Genomic DNA, 23705 nt, shown 5'->3' on the forward strand with positions numbered 1-23705 from the left:
ATCCCATGTGGTTGCTTGATAGATCGATCAGCAAGTTGTAAGACAATCGTCATGGGTTTCAACTCTTCTAAGCCTAATTGCACATACACCGAGTAAGATAGCAAGTTAACACTCGCTCCTAAGTCTAGGACGGCTTTCTCTATCTCATGGGCTCCTATGATACAAGAAATTGTAGGAGCACTATGGTCCTTGAACTATGGAGGAGTGTTATGTTGAATTAGAGAACTCACTTGCTCGGAGAGGATGATTTTCTTAGGAACAAGGCTCCTAGTTTTGTGCTATTGTGTGCACAGGTCCTTGAGAAATTTGGCATAGGAGGAAATTTGCTGAATAGCATCAAGGAGAGAGATGTTAATTTTCCCTTGCTTGAAGACCTCCAACATGTCTTGGATCTTCTCTTGTTGTTTCCTAAATGAGAAGGCTCTTTGAGACGTTGAGGAAATGGAGCCATGGGCTCATGTTGCATCTCAAGAGGGGAAGTGGCTAAGGAAGGAACTCCATTGCTCACTCCCCTCTCATTGGACAAATTGGGATTCTTCAGGAGTTCAATTTGCTCATCATCCTTATTCTCAACCTTGTTGTCAACTACTCTCCCACTCCTAAGTGTGGTGATGGCTTGAACATGCTCATGATGTGTACTACTCGAAGCATTCTCATCGATCATTATTGTCCTTTAGGATAGGCCACCGAACGACTTAGAAGCTTCCCTTCCGTTCTCCTGTTGAGTGCATTAGCTAGTTGCCCAAATTGGGCTTCTAGCTTATAAATGGATTAGGAGTGGGAATTCAACAATTGTGTGTTTGCTTCAAGATTGCCAAGAGCAGTCAACACTTTATCTTCAGAGGCAAATATCCTAGGAAGGAGTGGAGTTGGTTGATATTGGTGTTGGGGAGGACAATAGTTGGATGATGGATGGAAGGATTGATTATTTGACTGTGGATATGCTTTGACTATGCAGTCCATGAGATTGCAGAGCTGAATTTCTAGTAGCTTGAGCTCACCACAAGAAATTAGGATGGTTTCTCTATCCTTGGTTATAAGAATTGGAGTAAGGATCATTACCCAGTCTAGAGAAAGATGCGTTCACGTGCTGATAAGTGCTAAAATATTCATATTTTAGCCCTTTAATTTACAATTGTTAATTTCTTAGTTTTGTTATTTTGTACTATTTTATTCATTTTTACGTTTTCTGTGTTTTATAGGTTTTTGGAAGAAATGAAGCATTTTTGGAAAGTTCGAGCATAAAGGACAAAATTGGAAAAAAGCTAGAAGTCTTGGATCAAGAGGAAGCATTCAGGTGTAGTGCGCTCGAGTGCACTACACCTAGGCTCGAGCTTCCCAGCCAAGGAGCATGCACTCGTGCACACAAGAAGCTGCATCAATCGCAACTGCGATCGAGCGTAGAAGAAGAACGATCAAGCTCAGCCACGCGCTCGAGCGCATACGGGCTAGGATCGAGCACACTCGGGCGCTGGAGAAAATTCAGATGTGGCCAAGACTCCTTTTCCTTCCCAAACTAGGTTTCCCAAGTGCTAGCTGAACTAGGACTCTAAACCTACGAGTTTACTAGGGTTTCTAGGATTTCTAAGGTTTTTCTAAATCTATAAATAGACATCTAGGCCTCAAGGAAAAACATACAACTTCAGAGAGGGAATTTGGAGGCTACTTCCAGAAGCTTTTCGGTTTCTTCTTTCCCTTTCATTTTTAGTCTATATTTTATTTATGTGTAACTAACTCTTTAGTATGGCTATATTGAAGCCTTAATTATGTCTCTTTAATATTTCAATATTGGCACCTTTGCTACAATCATATTGTGATGCTTAACTTGATTATTTTCTACTTTATTGAATTCCTCATATGAATGTGCCTGATCAACACATGCATGCGGTATGGATTAGTTATTTAAGTCAATTTGGATGATCGAGTCCTAGGCTTAATAGAGTAACAAAAGAAATCTTTGCGGGTTCTTGGATTAATCAACATGGGGAACCGGGAGTAGACACCCATGCCCTAGGCCTCATGTGTTTGTCGATCTCTACAAATTTATGCTTTTTTAAAGAACAACTTAGAGTAGACACCTATACCTAATTCGTTGCTTAGGGAGATCAATAGCTTAAGGAGTAGACACCCATACCCTTAAGTTGGCAAACATTAAGTAATCTTGATATGATTGGAACATTGGCATATTATTATATTAATTGAGTATGATTAGGGGTGGATATCAAAGTCCTACCTTTTCATTTATCTTTATTTCTTTTCATAATATCAATTCCGTGACAATTTTGATATTTTAATTTAGAAAAACAATTCTAAACAAAATCAACAATCCTCGTATGAATGATCTCGTACTTGCACCCTATACTATTTTTTTGATCTTGTGCACTTGCGAGTTAAAACATAACAAATATTATCTATTAATTTAGGTAGTATTTGTCACAACAAGTTTTTGGCGCCGTTACTGGGGATTGTTTAATTTTATTTAAATTGTTTTTTCCCTAGTTTATTTTATTTTAGTTTATTTATTTATTTTTCTAGTTTTTCCGTAGTTCCTGTGTTGCCTATGGAGGTGCGCTTGAGCGCCCATTCCAGCGTAATCGAGCGAACTAGCCAGTGCGATCGATCGCACATTTGGACAGTAGAACATAAACTATTATAATTACAGATCTGATTTGTTTTTCGTTTCATGTAGGGTCATTCGAGTTTGCATCTTCATAAGTCTTTATTTTTAATTCTGTTTTTATTTTCCTTTTAATTTTAATTTCTATTTGTTATTTTATTATTTTTTTCACATGCGAGGAAACATTCCAACTCCCTATGAACCATGTTTGTATTGCCATGATCCTTATCACCAAATTAGAGATTGTCCTTCAACAAGACAATTTTCTAACTATTTTTATGGGCATTTATGAACACATCATTCTCTAGACCGGGGAAGGACAGCTATTCTGATTCCTATAACCCGTCATCAAGCCAATAGTCTAATCTCTTGTGGCAAGCTCAAGCTCCTGGAAATCATGCTCTACAATTTCATGAACTACACCATCAATCATATCCACAGTTCTAGGGTCACTCATATTCCTGTCTCAACCCTAGTCTACTGCAATCCATTTTCAAGATAGAAGCTCACGAAGAGGAACCATCTCCCATCAATTGGCCTTCAAGGGTCTCTTGCATCTTACATCATTCTCTCATATTAGTCTTACAGAACAGTAAGCTATCATTAGCAAAGAACAAATGGTTTAGATGCACCCCACTTCTTGTAATAGGCATTCCAGAGATTGCCTTATTTACCTCTACTATCCATGGCATATGACTTTAGCCTTCTGCACACAATATAAATAAATATGGGGAGAGTGGATCACCTTGCCTCAGACCATGGGTAGGGGTTATGTTACCATGGGGTTGTCCATTGATCAAAATTGAGTACGAAACAGTCCCAACACATGTCATAATCAACTGGATCCATTTTGAGTCAAAACCCATTTTCATCATAATTTTCTCCAGAAACTCCCACTCCACCCAGTCATAGGCTTTGCTCATACCCAGCTTGAGTGCCATGTATCCCTCTTTTCCTTTCTTTCTTCCATTCATTGAATGAAGTGCTTCAAAGGTCACCAATACGTTATCGGTGATAAGACGACCTGGTACAAAAGCACTTTGGTAGGGAGATATTATAAGAGGCAAAATCTTTTTCAACCTATTAGCCAAAACTTTGGCAATTAATTATAAAAGACATTACAAAGGCTAATAGGTCGAAATTTAGTTACAAGATAGGGTTTCATTTTCTTGGGGATAAGTGTACTGTAATTATGATTAATAGGGTCAAAAATACCATTATTCAAAAAATCTAGAATTTCCCGACAAACCTCATCGCCCACCGTTGTCCATGAATTTTGGAAAAAACATGCTACATACCCATCCGGTCCAGGCGATTTATGGGGTCCCATTTGACCTAGTGCTATCTCAACCTCCAAAGCCGTGAATTCAGCAAGCAAAAGTTGGTTCATTTCAGCATGAACCCAATTGTCAAGTCCTGCTAAACAAACATCTGTGCCCACAGATCCACCTATTGTATAAAGCTTGTCATGGTACTGGATAAAAGCCTGCTAAATCTCTTGTGGCTGTGTCCATTCTCGCCTTTCTTCATCAACAATACACCTTATTCTGTTCGTTCTCCTTCTCTGAGTGGCCCAATGGTGAAAGTAAGGGGTGTTATGGTCCCCTTTGGCATACCATGCTTGTTTTGCTCTTTATTTCCATGAGAGCTCCTCTTGGTCCAATATGCATGCAATGTCCTTTTTTAGCCCTTTGATGATCGTCTAGTTTAGTGGTCCTTCATGTAGCTGTAGAGATGTAAGCTACGCTGTTTTATTACGCAATTCCCTCTACACCATACTTCCTCCTACTCCAATTGGACAGCAAGCCACGACAATATATCAATTTATTAGCCACCCCTTCCACCCTACTAACTCTCATGCCTCCATTCTGTTGGGCCTCTCTCAACAACTGGTGGTATTCCTCGTCCTCTAGCCATTTCGCCTCAAAATTGAAGCCATATTTTGGGGTTCTCCTTTCATCACTGGACCGATCGAAAGACACCATGACTGGCGCATGATCAGAGGACCTTGCTGCCAGAATGTGCACGTCCACCTCTTGAAACATCCCACACCATTCGTGATTAGCAATGGCACAGTCTAATCTTTCTTTTGTAAAACCTCCATCTTCTTTGGTGTTAGACCAAGTGAATTTTGGGCCAATAAACCCAAGGTCACTAAGCTGGCATTCCTCCAAAGTGTCATGGAATTTCTCCATTTGACCCTCACGTCTTCCAGCATTTTCCCATTTCTCAGTTAAATCCACAATTTCATTGTAATCACCGACCAATAACCATGGTTCAGGAGCACATGATTTGAGGTACTTCAGGATTCTCCATGCTTCATCTCGTTTTGGTGCCTCCAAGTGGCCATAAAACCTGTGAACTTCATTCAAAACCATCCACCGTTGACTTGATCGTTGCATTAATATGACGTTAGAAAAAATTCTGTATAGACAGCGTACATTCATTATGCCAAAAAAGGGCAAGCCCCCCATTCCTTCCAACAAAATCAACAACAAATAAATTCTTAAAGCCAAGTCGTACCCGTATCCACTCCATTTCATAGCTTGACCTTTTGGTTTCTATAAGAAATAAAAGGTTGTGTTTCTTTTCCTTTGCCAATAGGCAAAGGTCACGAACTGCCCTAGGGTTCCCAAGCCCCCAATAATTCCAGCTGATGAGAATCATGGCGTTTAGCAGGGCTGCTCCACAGCCACCGTCAATCCCATGGTATTAGGGCCATGCTCCCCTACTTTTATATCTCTCATTCTCAGTCCGACTTCTTGGTTTTGGATGTTGTTTTTCAACCTTAAGACTAGACTAAGACTAGTTCTAGCCTTTCTCTTCCAATAACGTGCACTTCCCCCCTGGTGAGATACCGTCCCCAGTCTCTATAGTCGTTAAGCCATCACTTTCTCTTTTCCTCTTAGGCCCAATATTGCCCCTATCAGACACAAGCCCCGTTCCAGGTTTAGAGGGAATTACTTGCCCGTTACGAGCCAACCCATCGTCAAGTGAGTAAATTCTTTTTTCTAGTGGGCCTTTTCCTTCTTGACCAACCCGACCTTGCACCACTGGGCCCCCTTTTGTTCCACCAACCTTACCTCTCCATGAAGAGCCTTTGCCTTTAAAGGCACCATTTCTTCCTTCCCGCTCCTTCTTCGTGCCATAATACATCTTTTCAAGGATCCTGTCTATTCTGTGTCCATTTGCTTTCCTTGTTTCATTACTTTCCTTCTTGAGCCCCATATTTTGTTTCCCATTTAAGACTGGCGCCATCTGCTCCTTTGGGATCGTTTCTAACTCACCATTAATACTTTCCATATTTAAAGAGCTAACGCTCCTAGGGTTCCCGAATGAGCCACTACTAGCCATATTGGTCTCACGGTGGTGGGGCTAGGGGTGTAAACGAGCCGAGCTTGAGCGAGCTTCCCTTGTTCAGGCTTGGCTCGTTTAAATTTTACTCGAGCTCGAGCTCGAGTCGAGCTCAAGGGCGAGCCAAAAAAATCGAGCTCGAGCTAATAATAAGTCGAGCCGAGCCAGCTCGCGAGCTGGCTCTTATATTTAATGTTTTTGTTTTTTTTAAAAAAAATTAACTTCAAGTACTCTTAAAAATGGTTTAAGAATTTAGTTTGCATATGAGTATTTGCTTAACTTGGCTAGTCGAGTATGGAGTCTGAGTCAATACAGCAAGGCATTTGGTTTCAAAGAGAGAGTATATGCATCATTTTATAGATAAGCAAACTTGGAGATTAATATTTTCTTAACAATGTGGGACAAGTTAATAGGTTGCATTCAGACTGCATTGGGACAACGCCCTCTACAAAAAACTATTTTTTCAACGTCTCTCTCTCAATCCCCCTTAACAGTCACAACGCATCTTCCACCTGAACTCTCATTTCCCACTCTCTCACTCTCGCTCATCAAACAGGTAGTGATAGTGTTTGGGTTTGTATAATTCTTCAATAGTTTATGCCTTTTGCAATCTCCCTCAATAGTTTCTGCTTGATTCTTCTTCCTTTCGTTTGGGTCTGCTTTAATTTAATCGAGGTCTTTTTAATGATTGCTCTCTCTCTCTTTGATCACGAAGGGTTTAGAATTTTTAATTCTCTAACGCTTAAATATAAATGCAATTTTAAGATTTTAATAATTATGAGATTTATAATTAATTATGTATTATTTAGTTTATATATATATATACACACGAGAGCTTATACGAGCTTATTCACGAGCCTAGCCGAGTCGAGCCGAGCTTGCTTCGTTTAATATTCGAGCTAGGATTTGTGTTCATGAAGTGCTTCATTTAATATTCGAGTCAAGCACGAGCCAAGCTTATGCGACCCGAGCCCGAGCTTGCTCGCGAGACGCTTCGCTCACTTAACAGCCCTAGGTGGGGCCGATGTTCATCTTCTCTTTCCGGCGACTGTCCCCACCCATCTTTGATGCCCAACCCTCTCCGATAACCCTGTAGAATCTGCCTCCTATTTTCTTACGTGATTCTTCGGCACGAAGCCATATTCCCCATGGTCTCTCCCCCTTCGCCATATTTACCTTCCTAGAAAGGTTTACTAGGCAGCCCTTCGACCCATGGAGAATACGACTATAGTGAAAACATAATAGTGGGAGTTGTTCATATTTGAAAACCACCCACAAAGATTTCCCCCCCAACAGCAAAGTTCTTCCTCATTCCAGAGGCCGAGTAAGATCCAGTGTAACCCGTAACCTTAGACTTCAACCCCAGCCTACTCCTTCATTCGCCACATCCACCTCCTTAAGCTTCCCCAAGGATTCTCCTACTTTTGTTCCCACTGCCCTTGACATACACAGAAGTGGCATATCATGGACCTGGATCCAGCAAGGTGAATGTGTAAAATCCATCTTTGATGGAGGGATTAGCCCATCAAATTCGTTTAACATCAGGATCTGTCTTTCAAAGGACCAAGGCGATTCACCATCACTTTCTCTTTTACAGGCCCATCAGAGAACTTGAAGATCCACAGATTGTCCTAGATTTCCTTGAAGCCAACACAACCATCTGCGCGCTAGATTCTTGATAGGATCACTTTGAAAGCCTCCTTGTTGACCTTTTTTTCAACCCAAAGTCTACCATCCAGACAATTCGCCCCAATTGCGCGAGTCTCCTCTATGCCATCCTCTACGATGGGAATCCTCACCTATTCCCCTGCAGTCAGAGGAGTACTGTCCCTCCTGTTATCACCTTCTCCTGTCATTGGTTGTTGAACTCCACGTCTGTGTCGCAGATGGAGAATGTCCCTCAACACTATTAGTCGCTCATAAGATTCAAAGAAACCCTAATGTTTATTAGCCAACCTCACTCTTTTTTTTAGCACTAGCACACATCCATATATTTCATTTCTTTGATTCTTCACGATATTGTTGATGTACGATTCTTAAAGGCAGAAATAATATAGAAAATGATAAAGCCTGGTTGTATTTTGTTTTTCAAAACAAAGTTCACGTATACAAAATTTCTAAAATTTTGTGGCGGCACTAAGGCTTACTGTTTTATGCAAAAGTGTGCTTTGACCATTTTTAGAGTAAAAAAAAAAAAAATCTAAAATTTTTTGCCAAACATGCTAGTTTTTGTTTGACACGATTTCTTAAGTATTAAAAATACTTTTTAAACTTTTTAATGAAATCCCAAACAAGCCATTAATTGCTAGGAAAATGTGGAATTATCGCAGATGGTAAAATGTTGTCATAAGCACTTAATTGGGACCTATTTGGTGTAGTTGCCTAGGCTAGGAAACATCTCTCCTCCAGCAGCCTCTATCCCCAGCAAACCCGATTTAGGTGGGCCCAACCCATGGAAGTCCAACCATCTTTGCTTTTATTCTTAACAACAAAGATTTAATGTTGAGTGTTAGACTGGGCTAGCCATATTCTCACGAGGCCCATATCCATCAAACCCAGCTTCCTCTTTAATCGATGTCTGCATTGTCTTCAACTTATCCGGCTCTAACTTTTTTTTACTTAAAACTTATCTCCAGTCCTCTAAAGGTAGTTCAATCGATTAAGATCATATCTAATGAAACAAATGTCATTAGTTTAAATTTACCTCCCTCCTCTTGTGTGGATATGTAAAAAAAAAAAAAAAAAAAAAGCAGCATCTTCATGATTTCACCAACTACGGGTGCGTTAAACGTAACGTATTTGAAGAACTTAATTTAAAATAGGAAAAAAATTTGTAATTTCTATAAACAGATTAAAAAGTGCTTATTTGAAAAAGCACAAATTTAAACCAAAATTACCATTTTGCATAACAAATATTTGATAAAAAAATATTTTTTAATATATTTTACCAAACGCTTTTACAATTTTAAAAATAGTAATTTTAAAATTATAATTTTTTAAAAACACAATTCTTAAAATCGTAATTTTAAATTCCCACTTATTTGTCTCCGGCCGACAGTAGCGTATCCTTAATTTCTTGCTCACCTCCTGTTTTTCCGGATCCTGCCCCTTCCCTAACAGCATCGCCGCAAAAGGATTTGCCTCTCAAATAATTTCTCTAACGGCCTCCAAAACAATGATAAATGATTAAAAATTCTCAACTCCGCAAAAGGATTTGCCTCTCAACTCCACGTCTGGATTGGTTTTCGAATTTCTCAACTATTGGTCAATGGAATTTCAGCATAAGAGAAGCTGTAAACCATGGTTATTCCCACAAAGCCCTCACTCTCTTCCGCAAAGTAAAGCAAAATGGCATCGAACCAAACAATCTGACATTCTCCCCTGTAGCAAAAGCATGTGCCAAGATATCCAATCTCAAATACTCCCAAATCATTCACACCCATGTCGTCAAATCTCCATTTTGGTCTCATATCTTTGTGCAAACAGCAATTGTTGACATGTATGTCAAATGCAATCAGTTGGATGATGCACACAGGTTGTTTGTGAGGATGCCCGTGAGAGATGTAGCTTCTTGGAATGCAATACTTCTTGGGTTTGCTCGATCGTGTTTTCTTGATAGAGTTTCATGTCTTTTGCATGAGATGAGGTTTGCGGGGATTCAGCCTGATTCAGTTACAGTTATGGGGCTAACTCAAGCGGTTTTGCATACTAAGAGTTTGAAATTGGTAAAATCGCTTCATTCATTTGGAATTCAAATTGGCATAGATGCTGATGTTTCGGTTGCTAACACTTGGATTGCTGCATATGCCAAATGTGGTGACTTGGGGTTGGCGGAGTTGGTATTTAATGAGATCCACATAAGTGTGAAGACGGTTGTCTCATGGAATTCCATAATCGCAGGGTATGCAAATTTTAAAAATTTCTTTGATTCTGTTAATTCTTACAAATGCATGTTGTATAACGGATTTAGACCTGATTTAAGCACCATTATTAGTATACTTTCATCATGTGTGCAATCAGAGGCATTATTTCAAGGTATGCTGATTCATTCTCATGGAATCCAATTGGGTTGTGATTTAGATATAGCTGCGGTCAATACCCTTGTGTCTATGTACTCTAAGTGTGGAGATGTAGATTCTGCAAGATTTTTGTTTGACAGCATGTCTGAAAGAACTTGTGTTTCTTGGACTGCTATGATTAGTGGGTATGCTGAAAAAGGGGATATGAATGAGGCGTTGGCCTTGTTTAATGCCATGGAAGCAGCTGGTGATAAACCTGATTTGGTCACTGTGCTTTCTTTGATCTCAGGTTGTGGCCAAATAGGTGCACTTGAGCTTGGGAAATGGATTGATGACCATTCCATTTCAAATGGATTAAAAGATAATCTAATAGTTTGCAATGCATTCATCGACATGTATGCAAAATGTGGAAGTATAAATGATGCTCGAGAGCTCTTTTATGCCATTCCTGAGAGAAGTGTTGTCTCTTGGACAACTATGATTGCAGGTTGTGCTTTAAATGGAGAATTTACAGAAGCTCTGTACCATTTCTATCTGATGTTGGAGTTGGGACTGAAGCCAAACCACATAACATTTCTTGCTGTTCTTCAAGCTTGTACTCACGGAGGTTTACTTGAGAAAGGATGGGAGTGCTTTGCTATGACGACTAGAGAATATGATATAAGTCCTGGATTAGACCATTATTCCTGTATGGCAGATCTTCTTGGACGCACAGGAAGGCTAAAAGAAGCATTGGAGTTTGTCCAAAACATGCCTATCAAGCCTGATGCAGGCATATGGGGTGCATTGCTTAGTGCTTGCAAGGTTCACCGTAACATAGAGATTGGTGAATATGCTTCATGCCAACTCTTTGAATTGGAACCCCAGGTGGCAGTTCCATACGTGGAGATGGCTAACATGTATGCATCAGTAGGAAGGTGGGATGGGGTTGCAGCAATAAGAACAAAAATGAAGTCTTACAAAGTGAGAAAATTTCCTGGACAAAGCCTCATTCATGTGAATGGGACAACTCATATATTTACAGTTGAGCATAGAGATCATCCTGAAGCCAGGCTTATATATGAAATGTTGGATGCTTTAAGTTTGCATTTGAAGAAAGGATGCTTGCAACATGCAGATGGAGCTGAACATGATTTGTGATCATGGAGTGGTGCTTTTGGCTTGGTCAGTCGTTGTAGGAAAGATCCTCAACATAGATGACCTGAGGAAGCGGCAAGTCATAGTGATTGATTAGCGCTATATGTGTAAGAGGAGTGGGTAGTCTATGGATCATCTTTTTTCCATTGTGAGATTGCTATGACCTCATGGAGTGCTTTCTTCAACCGAGTTGGGTTAGCTTGGGTTATGCCAAGACGAGTGGTAGACCTTTTCACCTGTTGGAAAGGAATGTGAGGCAGTCTTCAAAGTGTAGCAGTGTGGAAAGTGGTTCTTTAGAGATAAAGAAATAATTCCTACATGAGGGAACGTCATTTCTGCAGCTTGGGATTCTATTTTTGAAGGTTCACTTGCTTACACTCTTACCAAAAAATTGAAATCTACGAAAGTAGCTCTTAAGACATGGAATAGTCTACATTTTGGGAATATCCAGCAGAGGATCACCTCTCTTACTAGTCAACTTGATGCAATCCAACAGTCCAATATCTCCATCAATTCCTACAATGAAGAAATTTTTCTAAAAAAAGAATTGGATGAACTATTCATATTAGAAGAATCTCTTTGGAGGAATAAATCAAGAGAAACTTGGCTCACATGTAAAGACTTAAATACCAAATTCTTTCATGCCTCCACAGATCAAGAGAAGAAGAAATACAATTGATTATCTTAAATTACAGTCTAGGGCTTGGATCTCTGATAGGCCAGCTATTGGAAGCTATTTTTCTAATCATTTTACCTCATTATTCTCCTCTTCCGAGCCTGTTATTTCTGATGATCTCTTCAACTTGTTTGAGAACTTTATTTCTTTTGAAGTTAACCATTATTTGTGCTCTATTCTATCAGAACAAGAAATTTTTAATGCATTATCCAGTATTGGGTCTACCAAAGCTCCTAGTCCAGATAGTTTTACAGCTCTTTTCTATAAGAAATACTGGAGTATTGTTAAAGATGTGGTCATTAAGAGTGTTTTGGATTTCTTTATGAATAATCATCTCTTAAAGGAACAGAACCACACCTTTATTGCTTTGGTCCCCAAACAGTTGGGTTCTATCACGGTCAATTATTTTCGACCAATCAATCTTTGCAACATTATTTACAAGATCATCTCCAAAATTTTTGCTAATAGGCTTAAGGGTCTTCTTCATCATTTTATTTCACCTTATCAATCAGCTTTTGTCCCTTCCAGGAGTATTCAAGACAATTCTATTTTAACTCATGAACTTCTTCATTCTCTCGAATCAAAAAAAGGAAGAGGAGGACTTATGGCCATCAAGATTGATATGGAAAAGGCTTTTGATAGGATGAAATGAAATTTTTTATTCGCCATCTTGAGTAAACTTGGGTTTCATCCTATCTGGATAAACTGGATTCGGATATGTATTACCACACCGTCATTCTCAATTCTCATAAATGGTAGTCCATTTGGGTTGTTCACTCCAGCTAAAGGTCTACGCCAAGGAGATCCTTTATCTCCATTCTTATTCATCCTAGGTACTGAGGTCATCAAGGCTCCTAAATAAAGAAGAATCCCTTGGTCTTATTAAGGGAATCAGCATTGCTCGAAATTGTTCCTCGATCACTCATCTTTTATTTTTTGATGATCTTATTATTTTTGCAAAGGCTACCTCTTCCGAAGCTAATACAATAAAATCATGTTTGGATCCTTATTGTGAATGGTCAGGACAGGCGATTAACTCATCAAAATCTTCTATCCTTTTCAGTAAAAATACCATAGCTTCAACTGTGAACAACATTAAAGGAATTCTCCCATACAGCCCACCTCCTCGGCGTCATTTTATCTGGGTCTTCCTTTCATCATTGGTAAATCAAAAAATAAGTCTTCCGACCAATATTGGACAAGGTCATGGGAAAATGGATGGATGGAGAGCTAAAACTTTCTCTCGTGCTGGAAGGATGGTTCTCATTAAAGCCACAACATCTTCTATTCCATTATACTCAATAAGAACGTTCCTTCTTATGAATTCCATCTGTAAAGCTCTTGACAAATTATTCGAGGATTTTTAGTGGGGTTTTCCTAAAGGCAAATCCAAAAACCTATCTCTCAAATCTTGGGGATCAATGTGTATTCCTCGCAACCAAGGTAGGCTGGGGTTCCGAAAAATGTCCTCAATGAACTTAGCCTTAGTGGCAAAGCTTGGTTGGAAAACGCTTACTAATGCTGATAATATCTGGGTCTATCATCTTCGAGAGAAGTATATTAGGTATGGAGATTTCCTAACGACTTCTTCTCCTTCAAATATCTCTTGTTATGGAAAGGAATTCAAAAAAGCAAACCTTTGATTATTTCTGGAGCATGCTTACAAGTCTCCATAAATTCTCACTATCCAATCTGGATGACTCCTTGGATTCCCACAATTCCATTATTTAAGCCTTCTCCAAGATCTCCGAATAATTGTCATCAACTTTCATTGCTTATCTCTGACTTATTTCACCATGAGACTTTGAAATGGAACACTGTTATGCTTCAAGCTTTATTTGAGAAAGATTCTGTAAGGGAAATTTCAAAAATTCATGTTTCTAAAGATCCCAATATAAAATATATTTGGACTCCCTCTTGTTCAGGGCGCTGCTCCACTAGCTCAGCCTATCTTTCTGCTATCAGTTCGAGATATTCCACAAATGCTATTCTAGCCTCTTCAAATTTTTGGAAGTCCATTTGGAAGCTCAATCTTAATGATAGGCTCCGGCTTTTCTTATGGAAAATAGCTTGGAACATCCTTCCAACAAAAGAACGGCTTAATTCTATTTTTCCATCTAATCTTGAAGCTTGCCCTCTATGCAAAGTATTAGAAGATTCTCTCCAACATTTATTCTTCAATTGCAGCTTTGCCCGTATCATTTGGCGTAGCTCATCTTGGCCTCTTGACTCAACGGCTCTTAATTTCTCTAATATGAGGGATTGGATAAATCTTATCCTCTACCCTTGGGCTATGCTTGGTATTCCAATAGAAGATCATCATCGATTTCAAATCTTTGCTTCGGTAGCATGTGATATATTATGGTCTTCTCATAACAAAGCCTATCACGATGGCACCACTTTCGATGATCTACAAGTTTCTAGGAATGTTAATAAATTAACACTTGAGCATTTTGAAGCTTGGCATAAATCTAGTATATCACTAGTGGAAAAATGGATTCCTTCTCGGCCAGGTTGGTTTAAGATCAATTATGACACTGCTATTCAGGATTCATTTTCAGTGCAAGCTGCGGTTTGTTGTAATAATTCAGGTAACATTATAAGAATGACTTCTCAGATTAGCTCTAAATGTTTGCCTAACATTGGTGAAGCTATGGCTGTTCTTCTTGCTGTGCCTCTGGCTTCTTCTTCCAACATCAAAAAGTTTATCCTGGAGGGAGATTCTTTAGTTGTCATTTTAGCTCTACTCAATCCTAATTTCTCTCAAGATTGGCGTATCTCTCCCATTATATTAAAGACGCTTGACTCTATCTCTGCTTCTTCTTCTTGGAGAGCTCGAAAAGTTAATAGAAGTGCAAACTTTTGTGCCCACTCAGTGACACATTGGGCCGCAACCAGATTTTCATCTGGCAGCATTCCCATTACTCCTCCTACTCCCTCTATTAGGATTGTTAGTGGAAAGGATCCTTCTTCTTTGGTTTTGGTTTGTTAATTTTAGGCTTGTTTAGTTTCTTAGTTGTTTTTGTTTGCTTTGTTCCTTTTTGTTGTTCAATGTACTTAAAAAAAAAAAAAAAAAACCAAGAAGGTTCCCTTGTCCTTTTAACTTTCATATGAGGAGTCTATTATTGTGGTGATTAGTTGGCAGTACTTGCAGATTTGGCGAGGGAGAATAATTTGGTGTTTTTCTGAGCTTTATTTTAAGCACTGCAAAAACCAACCATGCACACAGTCTGAGAGACAGAGAGAGCTTTTTCCTTCTTTATCGTTTACCTTGAAGCTTCATTGCTTGTGTCCCACTAGGAACCACCCCGAATTAGAATTTTAAGAGAGGGGGAAATTTTTTTTTTTTAAAAAAAATCATATAAAAAACTTAAAATTCAAAAGAAAATTTCAAATTTTATGACATTTTTAAAAATTTGGGTAGTCCAGAACCCCCCAAGCTTGGGGTGGTTCACCATTGCCTCACACTAACACTAGATACATTAAGCTAACGGCAAACATTGATGTTAAGCCCAGGTTTAAGGCCCCACGGCGCCGAGTTTGGCTCCTAGCCCTTCTAGGGGGACAAGATCACCGGTTCGCTCCACATGACCATCCAAACCATGGTACGACTTTGTTTGGCCTCCCCTTGATATAGTGGGTTTGACATAGTGAGGCGAAACCATACCTGCTCTCATTCTTGTCATTTTATAGTGGATGTGTGTTGATTGATATAAACCTTAGGTAGAACTCGATCATTGTTAAAAAATGACTTGCAAGGGGAGGGTGTCCGAAAACTTATATACATAGTTAAAATTGTACTTAGGCTACATGAGACACATAGGATCGTAACATACTACTACACTCTACAATCGACGTTCACCACAACCCACTCTATTGACACTTACCCAATGATAGTTCTTTCTATTTTAGTGACTATACTCACCTATCTAATTTAGTGGCTTAACACTACGCCCATATATAGTATCAAGATATTTAATTTCGCTTATAGATCTCACTATCTACGACTCGACTACAAAATTGCAACTCATTCGATCTCATACTCGATGTAGTGGGCCTAGTAGCTAATTCCGGTACTAAATAATACAAGTATAAGATATAACCCACCCTTGAAACCCAGTTTGTAAGAAGAGGTGCCCAAAAACTTATAAATACATGATTAAAATTACACTTAAACCGTGTTAAACAATTAAGATTTTAATAAGTGTTGGCAATGGTGGGAGCAGGCCGGCGATGACAATGGTGGCATGAGGAGCATAGGCACGAGCTTAACAACAATGTTTGATGTTAGCTTTAAGGCCTGTTTGGGTGTGCATTTGAAAAACAAAAGTATTCGTTTTGCAAAAACACGCTTTTTATTTAAAAGCTCTATTTCTCAAACACAATCTCAAACATGCTCTTTAGTGTATCTAGGCTTATAGGGCGGTAAGAATTTAGCCTTTAGATAATTAGATTTATTGGAATTTAATTGGGAGGCAAGTCGCTGCCAATATTTGGAATTATGGAACCAGTCCCTAGTTAATGATCAAAGATATCAAAATTTAATATATATATTAGATACAGTCTCTCTCTCTCTCTCTCTCTCTCGCTAATTCAGGAACCAATCACATGGCACCAAATATTTCTTTTTATAGTGTTGAAATAATGGCCAAGAGGGGTGGGTAGTCAAGAGTTTAGGGACCAATTGTAGTCCTGATACACAATATTTATAGGGCCCCCATCGGCCAAAAGATGTGTTAAGAGACCTGCTTTGGTTGCATCCAAGTAATTGAGGATCCACTTCAGAATTTCTTTATCATTTCCAAAATCCACATTTAACCTGCAAGGAAAATACAGAGCAATGGCAAAGTTGTAAAATAAGTGGCATTTGTGGCCTTGTTTAACAATATGTCTATACAATGGAAAAAAGGTTGAGCACTTTTTATGACTCACCACTTAATTATTCGGGTGAGATATACAGTCCTCTTCTCCAAGTCCACCTCCATCCCACCACCCTGGAAAAACTCTCTCGCAGCACATCTTAATTCAGGTTCAATTCCTTGGGGTGAGAAGAACCTCACTGTTGGGCTTGACCTTGTCCCGTTACACACCCCAAAGTGAATCAATGGACTTACTTTAGCAAGAGAAAGCTGGCATAATTGATAAATATGGTTAACACTTTATCCCACCATCTCTAATCAGAAATCAAGAAACTAATAAAAGCTACGTGAGAGAGGAAATATGGTAGCCAAAAGATTTAGGGCTCATTTGCTAATGCTTTTTAGAAGGTGTTTTTTGTTTTGTTTTATTGTTGTAATGTGACATAAAGGTGAAAATAGTTTTGAGTATTTTGTGTGTCGGGTTGTTTGTTAATGCTCTTGATTTTTTGCTAAACAGCAAAAAGCAGTTCTAAAAAGCATAGTTTCTTGTTTAGAACATATATTCTATAACTAATCAAATATTAAGGGAAACTATTCAAATTTTCAAAATTGAAAATAGAATTCAGAACACTCGACCATACTCAAATATGAATGGCTATACCTTGTGTGATTCAAGGGGAGTTGTATTGTATATGTTTCAGTTTCAGTAATGACTTAAGTGAAAATTGTTTACCTCCAAACGCTTGTCTCCAGAGCTCAAGGACTTGACCAAGGAGTAAGGGGGTCTCCTGTTGTTTCTGAGGATCCCATGGTTAATTGTATTAAGGGAATAGGGATACCCTCCGACGACATATTGGAAATCCGAAAAGAAGAATCTCCTATCGATTACACTCTCTGGGCACCCTATTCTGATTACAGCATGGATGACCATGGCATTGTATAAGTTCAAAAAGAAGGCTAGCTTCTCATTTTCAGAGAGAGCTAGGAGATCTACCCGGTGAAGTTCTTGAGCCAAGTTTACATACCTGCAGTTGAGAGATTGAAAAACTATTCTTAGAGAACCTAATTTTATTTGAATTGTACGAAACTCAAAAATAATTTATATGACGGGAAACTCCTCAAGGCAGGGCCAATTCGTGTACCCATCCCTAAAGGGCAAACCCCAAATCCGTGCAACTTATAAAATAAACAACTTAATAAGTACTTTGAAAGGATTACAAGGGAGCTTGGCAGCTTGCACAATCTAAGCCAACGCCTTCAAAGAAGAAAGTGCTATGATAACAATCTATATATCATAGGTAGCTATTGTACTATAAAGTAGGTGTCCTGCTTTATCAAATATGAACCAATTATCTGCCCCTAGTTCTGGTAAAACGCTAAAGCCTAAAGAGCACCATGTTGTTCCGTCAGCTTGGGTGCAGGCATTAATTTAAAGTTGAACAAGAGCAAATCCTTTCAATCAATTTTCACTTTTCATATCCATGTTGGAGCTAGTCCTACCCCGTATCCCATTAATCCAAATTTAACACATTAAGTTATTAGGATTGCATGCATAGCATAGCATAACCATGATCAAAATCACATTTAGGAGTTGGCTATTTCGATAGCCAAACTATTTTGTTTAATTTACATAAACCATTTTTTTGTCATTTGAAATCTTGAAAGAGATGTTATGGGCACATATAGGGATCGGCTTAGGGGTGAGTATACCCTAGCCAAATCCTATGATGATGAACACAAATAAGAACATGAGTTTTAATTACCAATTTCACTATAGATAGCATAAAAAATATTTTTAATGAAAATAATTTTTAAAAATCTGATTTGGAGACGCGAAATTCGGCCAAGGCAAAAACTTGCACGGCCAAAAATTTCATGTAAAATCTGATCTACTCACATAGATACAGCTATTGGGCTTAATCAGACAAAATTTTAACAGTGAAGTATAAGTGGAAACTAATGGTGAAAAACATTGACAGTCCTGTCTGACCAAAATAACTGGGTTAAGCAAAGCTAAAGTCATTGCAGCCACAGGTGAAGCAGATAAGAGCAGGAAAGAATTTTTATCTACAAGGGATATTTATATGGCTGGGAGAGAATGATTCTCCAAGAGTTTCCTAGGCTGGAGGGTCATGAAAGGGATACATATGCTGCTACCACTGTCCATCCTAGTACCATGCCTGTTTAGGGACTATGGGCGCAATGGTATAGCAAACATGCTAACATTTTAAATATTTTCATGTGGTTATGCTTTCATACCCCAATGAAATGAAGAGAGAATAAGTTTTACTTTAGTGTTATAGTTTCCATCTTGAAATTTTGTCCAACCTTATTTTGTGTAAGAATATTAATTAAATGATTAAATTCACAATTTTCTGCCAATTTAAACTTTTATAATAACTGATGATTTAATATGGTATTAGAGGAGAGATCTTAAGTTCGAACTATGCTGCCTCTATTATTCACCCCTCATTTAAGTTAAAGATTCCATGTTTTGGACCTCACATGTTGAGAGAGAGTTTAAGCCCATATGTGAGGAAGAGTGTGAGAATATTAATTAATTAATTAAATTCACTATTTCCTATAAACTTATACTTTTGGGATGATTAGTTAGTTAACATTTTGATTCTACTACATAGATTGACTGGTGTTTGTATGTGAATTGTATACAAGAATTTTTTGCATGATTCAGGAATCTCCCATTTTGTACTTATCCATTTGATTTCCAACAAGTAGTTGTATAGGCTTATATATCAGTCATCTTGGTCATTTCTGCAGCTCATTTGCATACAAAGGCGCAAAGTATGCCCCAAAGATAGGGCATAACTTGTTGAAGAGCCGGATACAGCACAGCCACCAACTGGTTAAGAAAATAATTTTTCCTCTCCATTTTGGTGGTAGGTGATTTATGGAAGGGTGACACCTAGGGAAACATAAGTAACAACAGGCTTCAAACTTCTAAGAAAGGGAATATTTTCCTAATTTGAAACTTGAAATTGATAATAGAAGGTGATCACTCCATAACTTCCGAGTACCAAAGAACAAAATGGAATTGTAGATGGAATAGATTAAATTCATGGGAATATCAAGCGTACCTCCGAAATTCCTCACTTTTGCTGATGCCCACATAATCAACGTGGTGCCTGTCATCAGAGGCATAGGACTCCAGTATGGCAGACATTATCTTGGTCATCCTCTGGCCAATCATAGCCGCAGGCTTGGGCTCACTGTCGTTTATAGATCCTCGAAAATTGAAGCACTTTGGAATAAAGGGTTCATGCTCAAGGAAACGATAAAAATGGTTCCCATCTTCAAAATCATTTTCCCTACACAAATATGTAGCCAATAATGAAACTTGACTAGGACAGGAAAGGAATAGTATTAAGTACTTAGTTTCACTCAGTGCAGAAGAAATGTTCTTACCCAAAAACGTGATTGATGAAATGCCTCCTGGCCAGCTGTCTTCCAATGTCAACAGCCTACATTTGTTGTCATATATAATTCATTGTTACATCCATGAAGGAGAGAAACTTAGGTATGATCCAAACAGTTTTTCTTTTTTCTTTAGAAAAATGATTGACATGGCAAGCGCATTAATCGAAAGATGCAGAGTTCAAAAGAAAATACGCCAAGAAAAAAAAAGTTATGAATATTGCACATTCGACCATTAGGGCAATGTCACAAAAATGGGAACACTTACTGAATTTGCTCTGTACTCAAACAAAGTCAAGAATACTTGCCCAAAAAAAAAAAAAGAAAAAAAAAAAGTCAAGAATGTTGCACATTCCACCATTATATGTGGCTGCAGCTTTCGTTAGTCCCAGTAGTCCCGTGTTCAGTAGAATGCTTCGAATTTAATTCATTATGTTGTATTAATAACCCCTCATCTTAGCATTTTAACAAAAATTATAAAGTAAAATGTAAAGCATTAAATAAAAGAAGCTAGAAACTTTTTACAGACAAAATATGAAGATTATTTGCTGTGAGATAGGACGATTAGAAGCATCATGATTTCTAATCATTATAGACCTCTCTCTATTCGTATGAAGTAGGAAAAATGGCCCTATGCAATTAGAAAAAGATAAATTAAATTAGAAAACATAGAATCACTCAAGAAAACCTACTAATCACTAATTTTAAATAAAAAATGAAAGAAAAAAAAAAAGATTAATTTCAACAATTTTTGGCCATCACTCATCAGGGAATAACTCGAGCATATCCCGCGTATTGGATTGTCAACAAAAAGAGCATAACTTTCAAAATACAGCAAAGACAAATTCAGAATCGCTAAGAAACTAAAAAAAAAAAAAAAAACTTTAATTTATTGCGACATATGTTCCTTATTCCTGTTTCAAACGAAATTTGGTACAATTGGGGGCCACAGAAAGCGCAGAAATTAGGCCCTTCAAAACTGTCGATTACTTTTCTTTTCCGCGGGATGCGTGTGGAAGGAGCCAACATTTAAGAGCGTCCGGGACCCATCCAACATCAATTGTTAGCCTTTCAGCCTTTCCAACCGTGAAGGAATCATTCTAACTCGTTCGGTTGACATGGTGAAAAAGGAGGCAATCACTCCGGTAACGTGGTTCATATTATTATTATTAATTCCTAGAGAATTAAAAATTACCCCGTCCAGATTCCAAGTTCAAAATAGGGAGCCTCAGCCCTCAGCCCTCAGCCCCAATTAATCCTAGACAGGTGGGACCCGGTGACAGACTCATTAGAGTCATTACTATAACACCCACTAAATTTTTCCTATTTCATCATTTTAGGTAGTATATCAATTCATCATCATAATAAGAGATTGGCCTCATAATTTCATATTCTGTTTATAATTGCACATTATCAGGATTGGCAACTAATAATTACCTCCAACGCTCATTCAAAATCTACTATTAATGCTACATATTATTTTCTTCTCCCACAATGCTAGCATTCCCGTCTCAACCGATCATTAGATTAGTATTTAAAAATTGGTTAAGACGGCCAAGTCAGCATTATAAAATAGTTGTACAATAAAAATGTAATATGTAGAATCACTAAAACTATATTAGAATCAGACCAAACAATTAAACTAGAATAATTTTACTATTTACGCTTATGTCACACCGGTTAACATGACATATTTTAAGTAGTTTATTATCATGCCAAACATTTAAAACACTTCATATCAACCAATCTGATATGAGCATAATAAATAAATATGAAGAGTTGGATATATGAGAAGGTCCATCTCCCAACCTATGACAATTCAAGCAAGTTATTAAAAAAATATAATATAAAAATATTAAAAAAAAAAAAAAATCATCCCAGATTAAAGATATTGATAAAAGGATTGCTGGCAGCGCCAAAGATGTCATTGCAATTAAAAATAATATTATTGCCTCTTATGTACTCCCAATGAATTAATTTAAGTTAATCACTTGTCTCCTTTCAGTAAACGAGGAGTTTGTTATCTACGGTTATTACCGCCCCGCATGTTGGTCATCATTAATGTCGCCTAAACTTTCTTGGTCTCCGAAAAAGGAAAAGGGTATAATCGTCATCCAACCTCTCCTCCCTAGCTTAACAAAGATTATCTATTCAATAGCTAAATGAGCTTGGTCAGCGACTAGGACTTCAGCAAGAAAAAGTCAAACAAACTCTCACGCGCTTAATCATCGTGGATAGAGAAGATAAATCAACGGTTGGAGTATCTAACGTACCTTCCTGCGGCCGCAGTCCAAGTGGTGAATCAGCACCTCCACCGTCTCGCTCCCGGAGAAGCAGTTTTTCACCATCTTCATCTTCATCAGACGATCCTGAATGGGCAATTTCTGACGCAAAAACCTGACGATCCCGAGCATCTCGTCCGTCCATTCCTCCTCGGTGTCGTCAAATCCATAAACAGGCGGTGCAGGCGCATCGTCGGGACATTTGCTCCCTAGCATTTCCTTCAATCTCCGGTCAAATCCGCCGCTGTTCCTCAGAGAGTTCAACGCCACCAGGCCCCCAAACAGCTTCTCGTTGAAAAATACTTGAGGTACGGACAAGCTCCCAGTCCTCTCGAAGAGCTCCTTCTCTCTCTGAGGGTACACGTCGACGTTAATTTCAACGTATTTCAATCCCTTCTCGCGGAAGAACTTCCGGACCGCCGTGCAATCCCTGCAATTCGACCGAGAGAAGAAGCTGACTCGGCCTTTGAGTTCGACGTTGCTCTTGAGCTTCACGATCACCTTCATCCCCGAGAGATCGAACTCGGTCACGCCGGCCGATTTCGCAGTTGTCTTCGAAGCGTCTGCGTTGTCGTTGTTCTCCTTGAGAGAAGACAGTCGCTTCACGATCGCCGCCGAGAAGCTGCCGCTCCTCTCGCGGATGAACTTCCCGATCGCCGGCATGTCCACAGACAGCGACGGCGACCGCTGGAGCGAGACGTCGCCGTTTGAGGAGGAAATGCCTGGGGGCGCCTCGGGCCTCGGGAGCTGGAGGTGAGGTTGGAGACTCGCTGTGTCGTCGCTCATTTTGTTCGAACCGAGCGAGTCGTGGCTGGACTTGTCCGTCATCGACGACGACGTTTCGCTGATGTCATCGCGAAATTCTTCGTCTTCCTCCTCCTCTTCTTGGGGCTTTGGTATTTCCTTCTCCTCGCCCTGGATCTCTATCTTGAAGAAATCATCCTCTCTTTGAAGATTCTGATTCGAAATGGAATGATTTCCGTCACCGCATGTTTCGGAATCATTTAATTCCTCAACCTCTCTCGGATTCTCTTTCGATTCTCTGTTTTCGGATTGGTTTCCGTTTGATGACTCCTCCATTTCTCTTTCTCTTTCTTGAACAAGTGAAAAACGAAAAAAAATAAATAAAAAAGAAAATCCAAGGAAGAAAGGCGAAGAAAGCAAGGGAGTGAGAGAGAACGATGAAATCGGAGTGGGTTTTATGGAGGAAAATGAGAGGCTTAATGGAGCGGAGCGTAGTGGAATTTGTACTAATTTGATTTTGAAAGAATCGTAATTATTAAATAAATAATAAAAAAGAAAATGAAAGAAAACAAGAAAAGGTCAAAG

At 38.8% G+C, this 23705-nt stretch overlaps 3 protein-coding genes across 3 annotated transcripts; 2 read left to right on the forward strand and 1 right to left on the reverse strand.

Annotated features, from left to right (window-relative positions):
- Positions 1-9080: 9080 nt before the first annotated feature.
- LOC132167101 (Tetratricopeptide repeat (TPR)-like superfamily protein) lies at positions 9081-11922 on the forward strand. The gene has a single exon (XM_059577998.2). The coding sequence runs from the start codon at positions 9154-9156 to the stop codon at positions 11128-11130; it is 1977 nt and encodes a 658-aa protein (XP_059433981.2). The 5' UTR covers positions 9081-9153; the 3' UTR covers positions 11131-11922.
- Positions 11923-13499: 1577 nt separating this feature from the next.
- Positions 13500-14795, forward strand: LOC132167148 (uncharacterized). The gene has a single exon (XM_059578052.2). The coding sequence runs from the start codon at positions 13500-13502 to the stop codon at positions 14793-14795; it is 1296 nt and encodes a 431-aa protein (XP_059434035.2).
- Positions 14796-16329: 1534 nt separating this feature from the next.
- LOC132187446 (glutaredoxin-like protein) lies at positions 16330-23582 on the reverse strand. The gene is made up of 6 exons (XM_059601764.2): positions 22368-23582; positions 20086-20141; positions 19758-19988; positions 17396-17687; positions 16736-16932; positions 16330-16622 (listed from the first exon to the last, which is right to left on the reverse strand). Exons 1-6 carry the CDS (start codon positions 23454-23456, stop codon positions 16469-16471), a joined length of 2019 nt encoding a protein of 672 aa, XP_059457747.2. The 5' UTR covers positions 23457-23582; the 3' UTR covers positions 16330-16468.
- Between the last annotated feature and the right edge of the window lie 123 nt (positions 23583-23705).

The sequence above is a fragment of the Corylus avellana genome, chromosome 2, assembly GCF_965113065.1.
Source record: "Corylus avellana chromosome 2, dhCorAvel1.hap1.2, whole genome shotgun sequence".
Lineage (NCBI taxonomy): Eukaryota > Viridiplantae > Streptophyta > Magnoliopsida > Fagales > Betulaceae > Corylus > Corylus avellana.

Coding starts and splice junctions, on each gene's coding strand:
- LOC132167101 (XM_059577998.2), top strand. CDS start 9,154: ATGATTAAAAATTCTCAACTCCGCAAAAGGATTTGCCTCTCAACTCCA.
- LOC132167148 (XM_059578052.2), top strand. CDS start 13,500: ATGACTCCTTGGATTCCCACAATTCCATTATTTAAGCCTTCTCCAAGA.
- LOC132187446 (XM_059601764.2), bottom strand. CDS start 23,456: ATGGAGGAGTCATCAAACGGAAACCAATCCGAAAACAGAGAATCGAAA. Junction 19,989..20,085: donor TTCATCAATCACGTTTTTGG/GTAAGAACATTT, acceptor ATATTTGTGTAG/GGAAAATGATTTTGAAGATG. Junction 16,933..17,395: donor CTGGAGACAAGCGTTTGGAG/GTAAACAATTTT, acceptor CAATTATGCCAG/CTTTCTCTTGCTAAAGTAAG.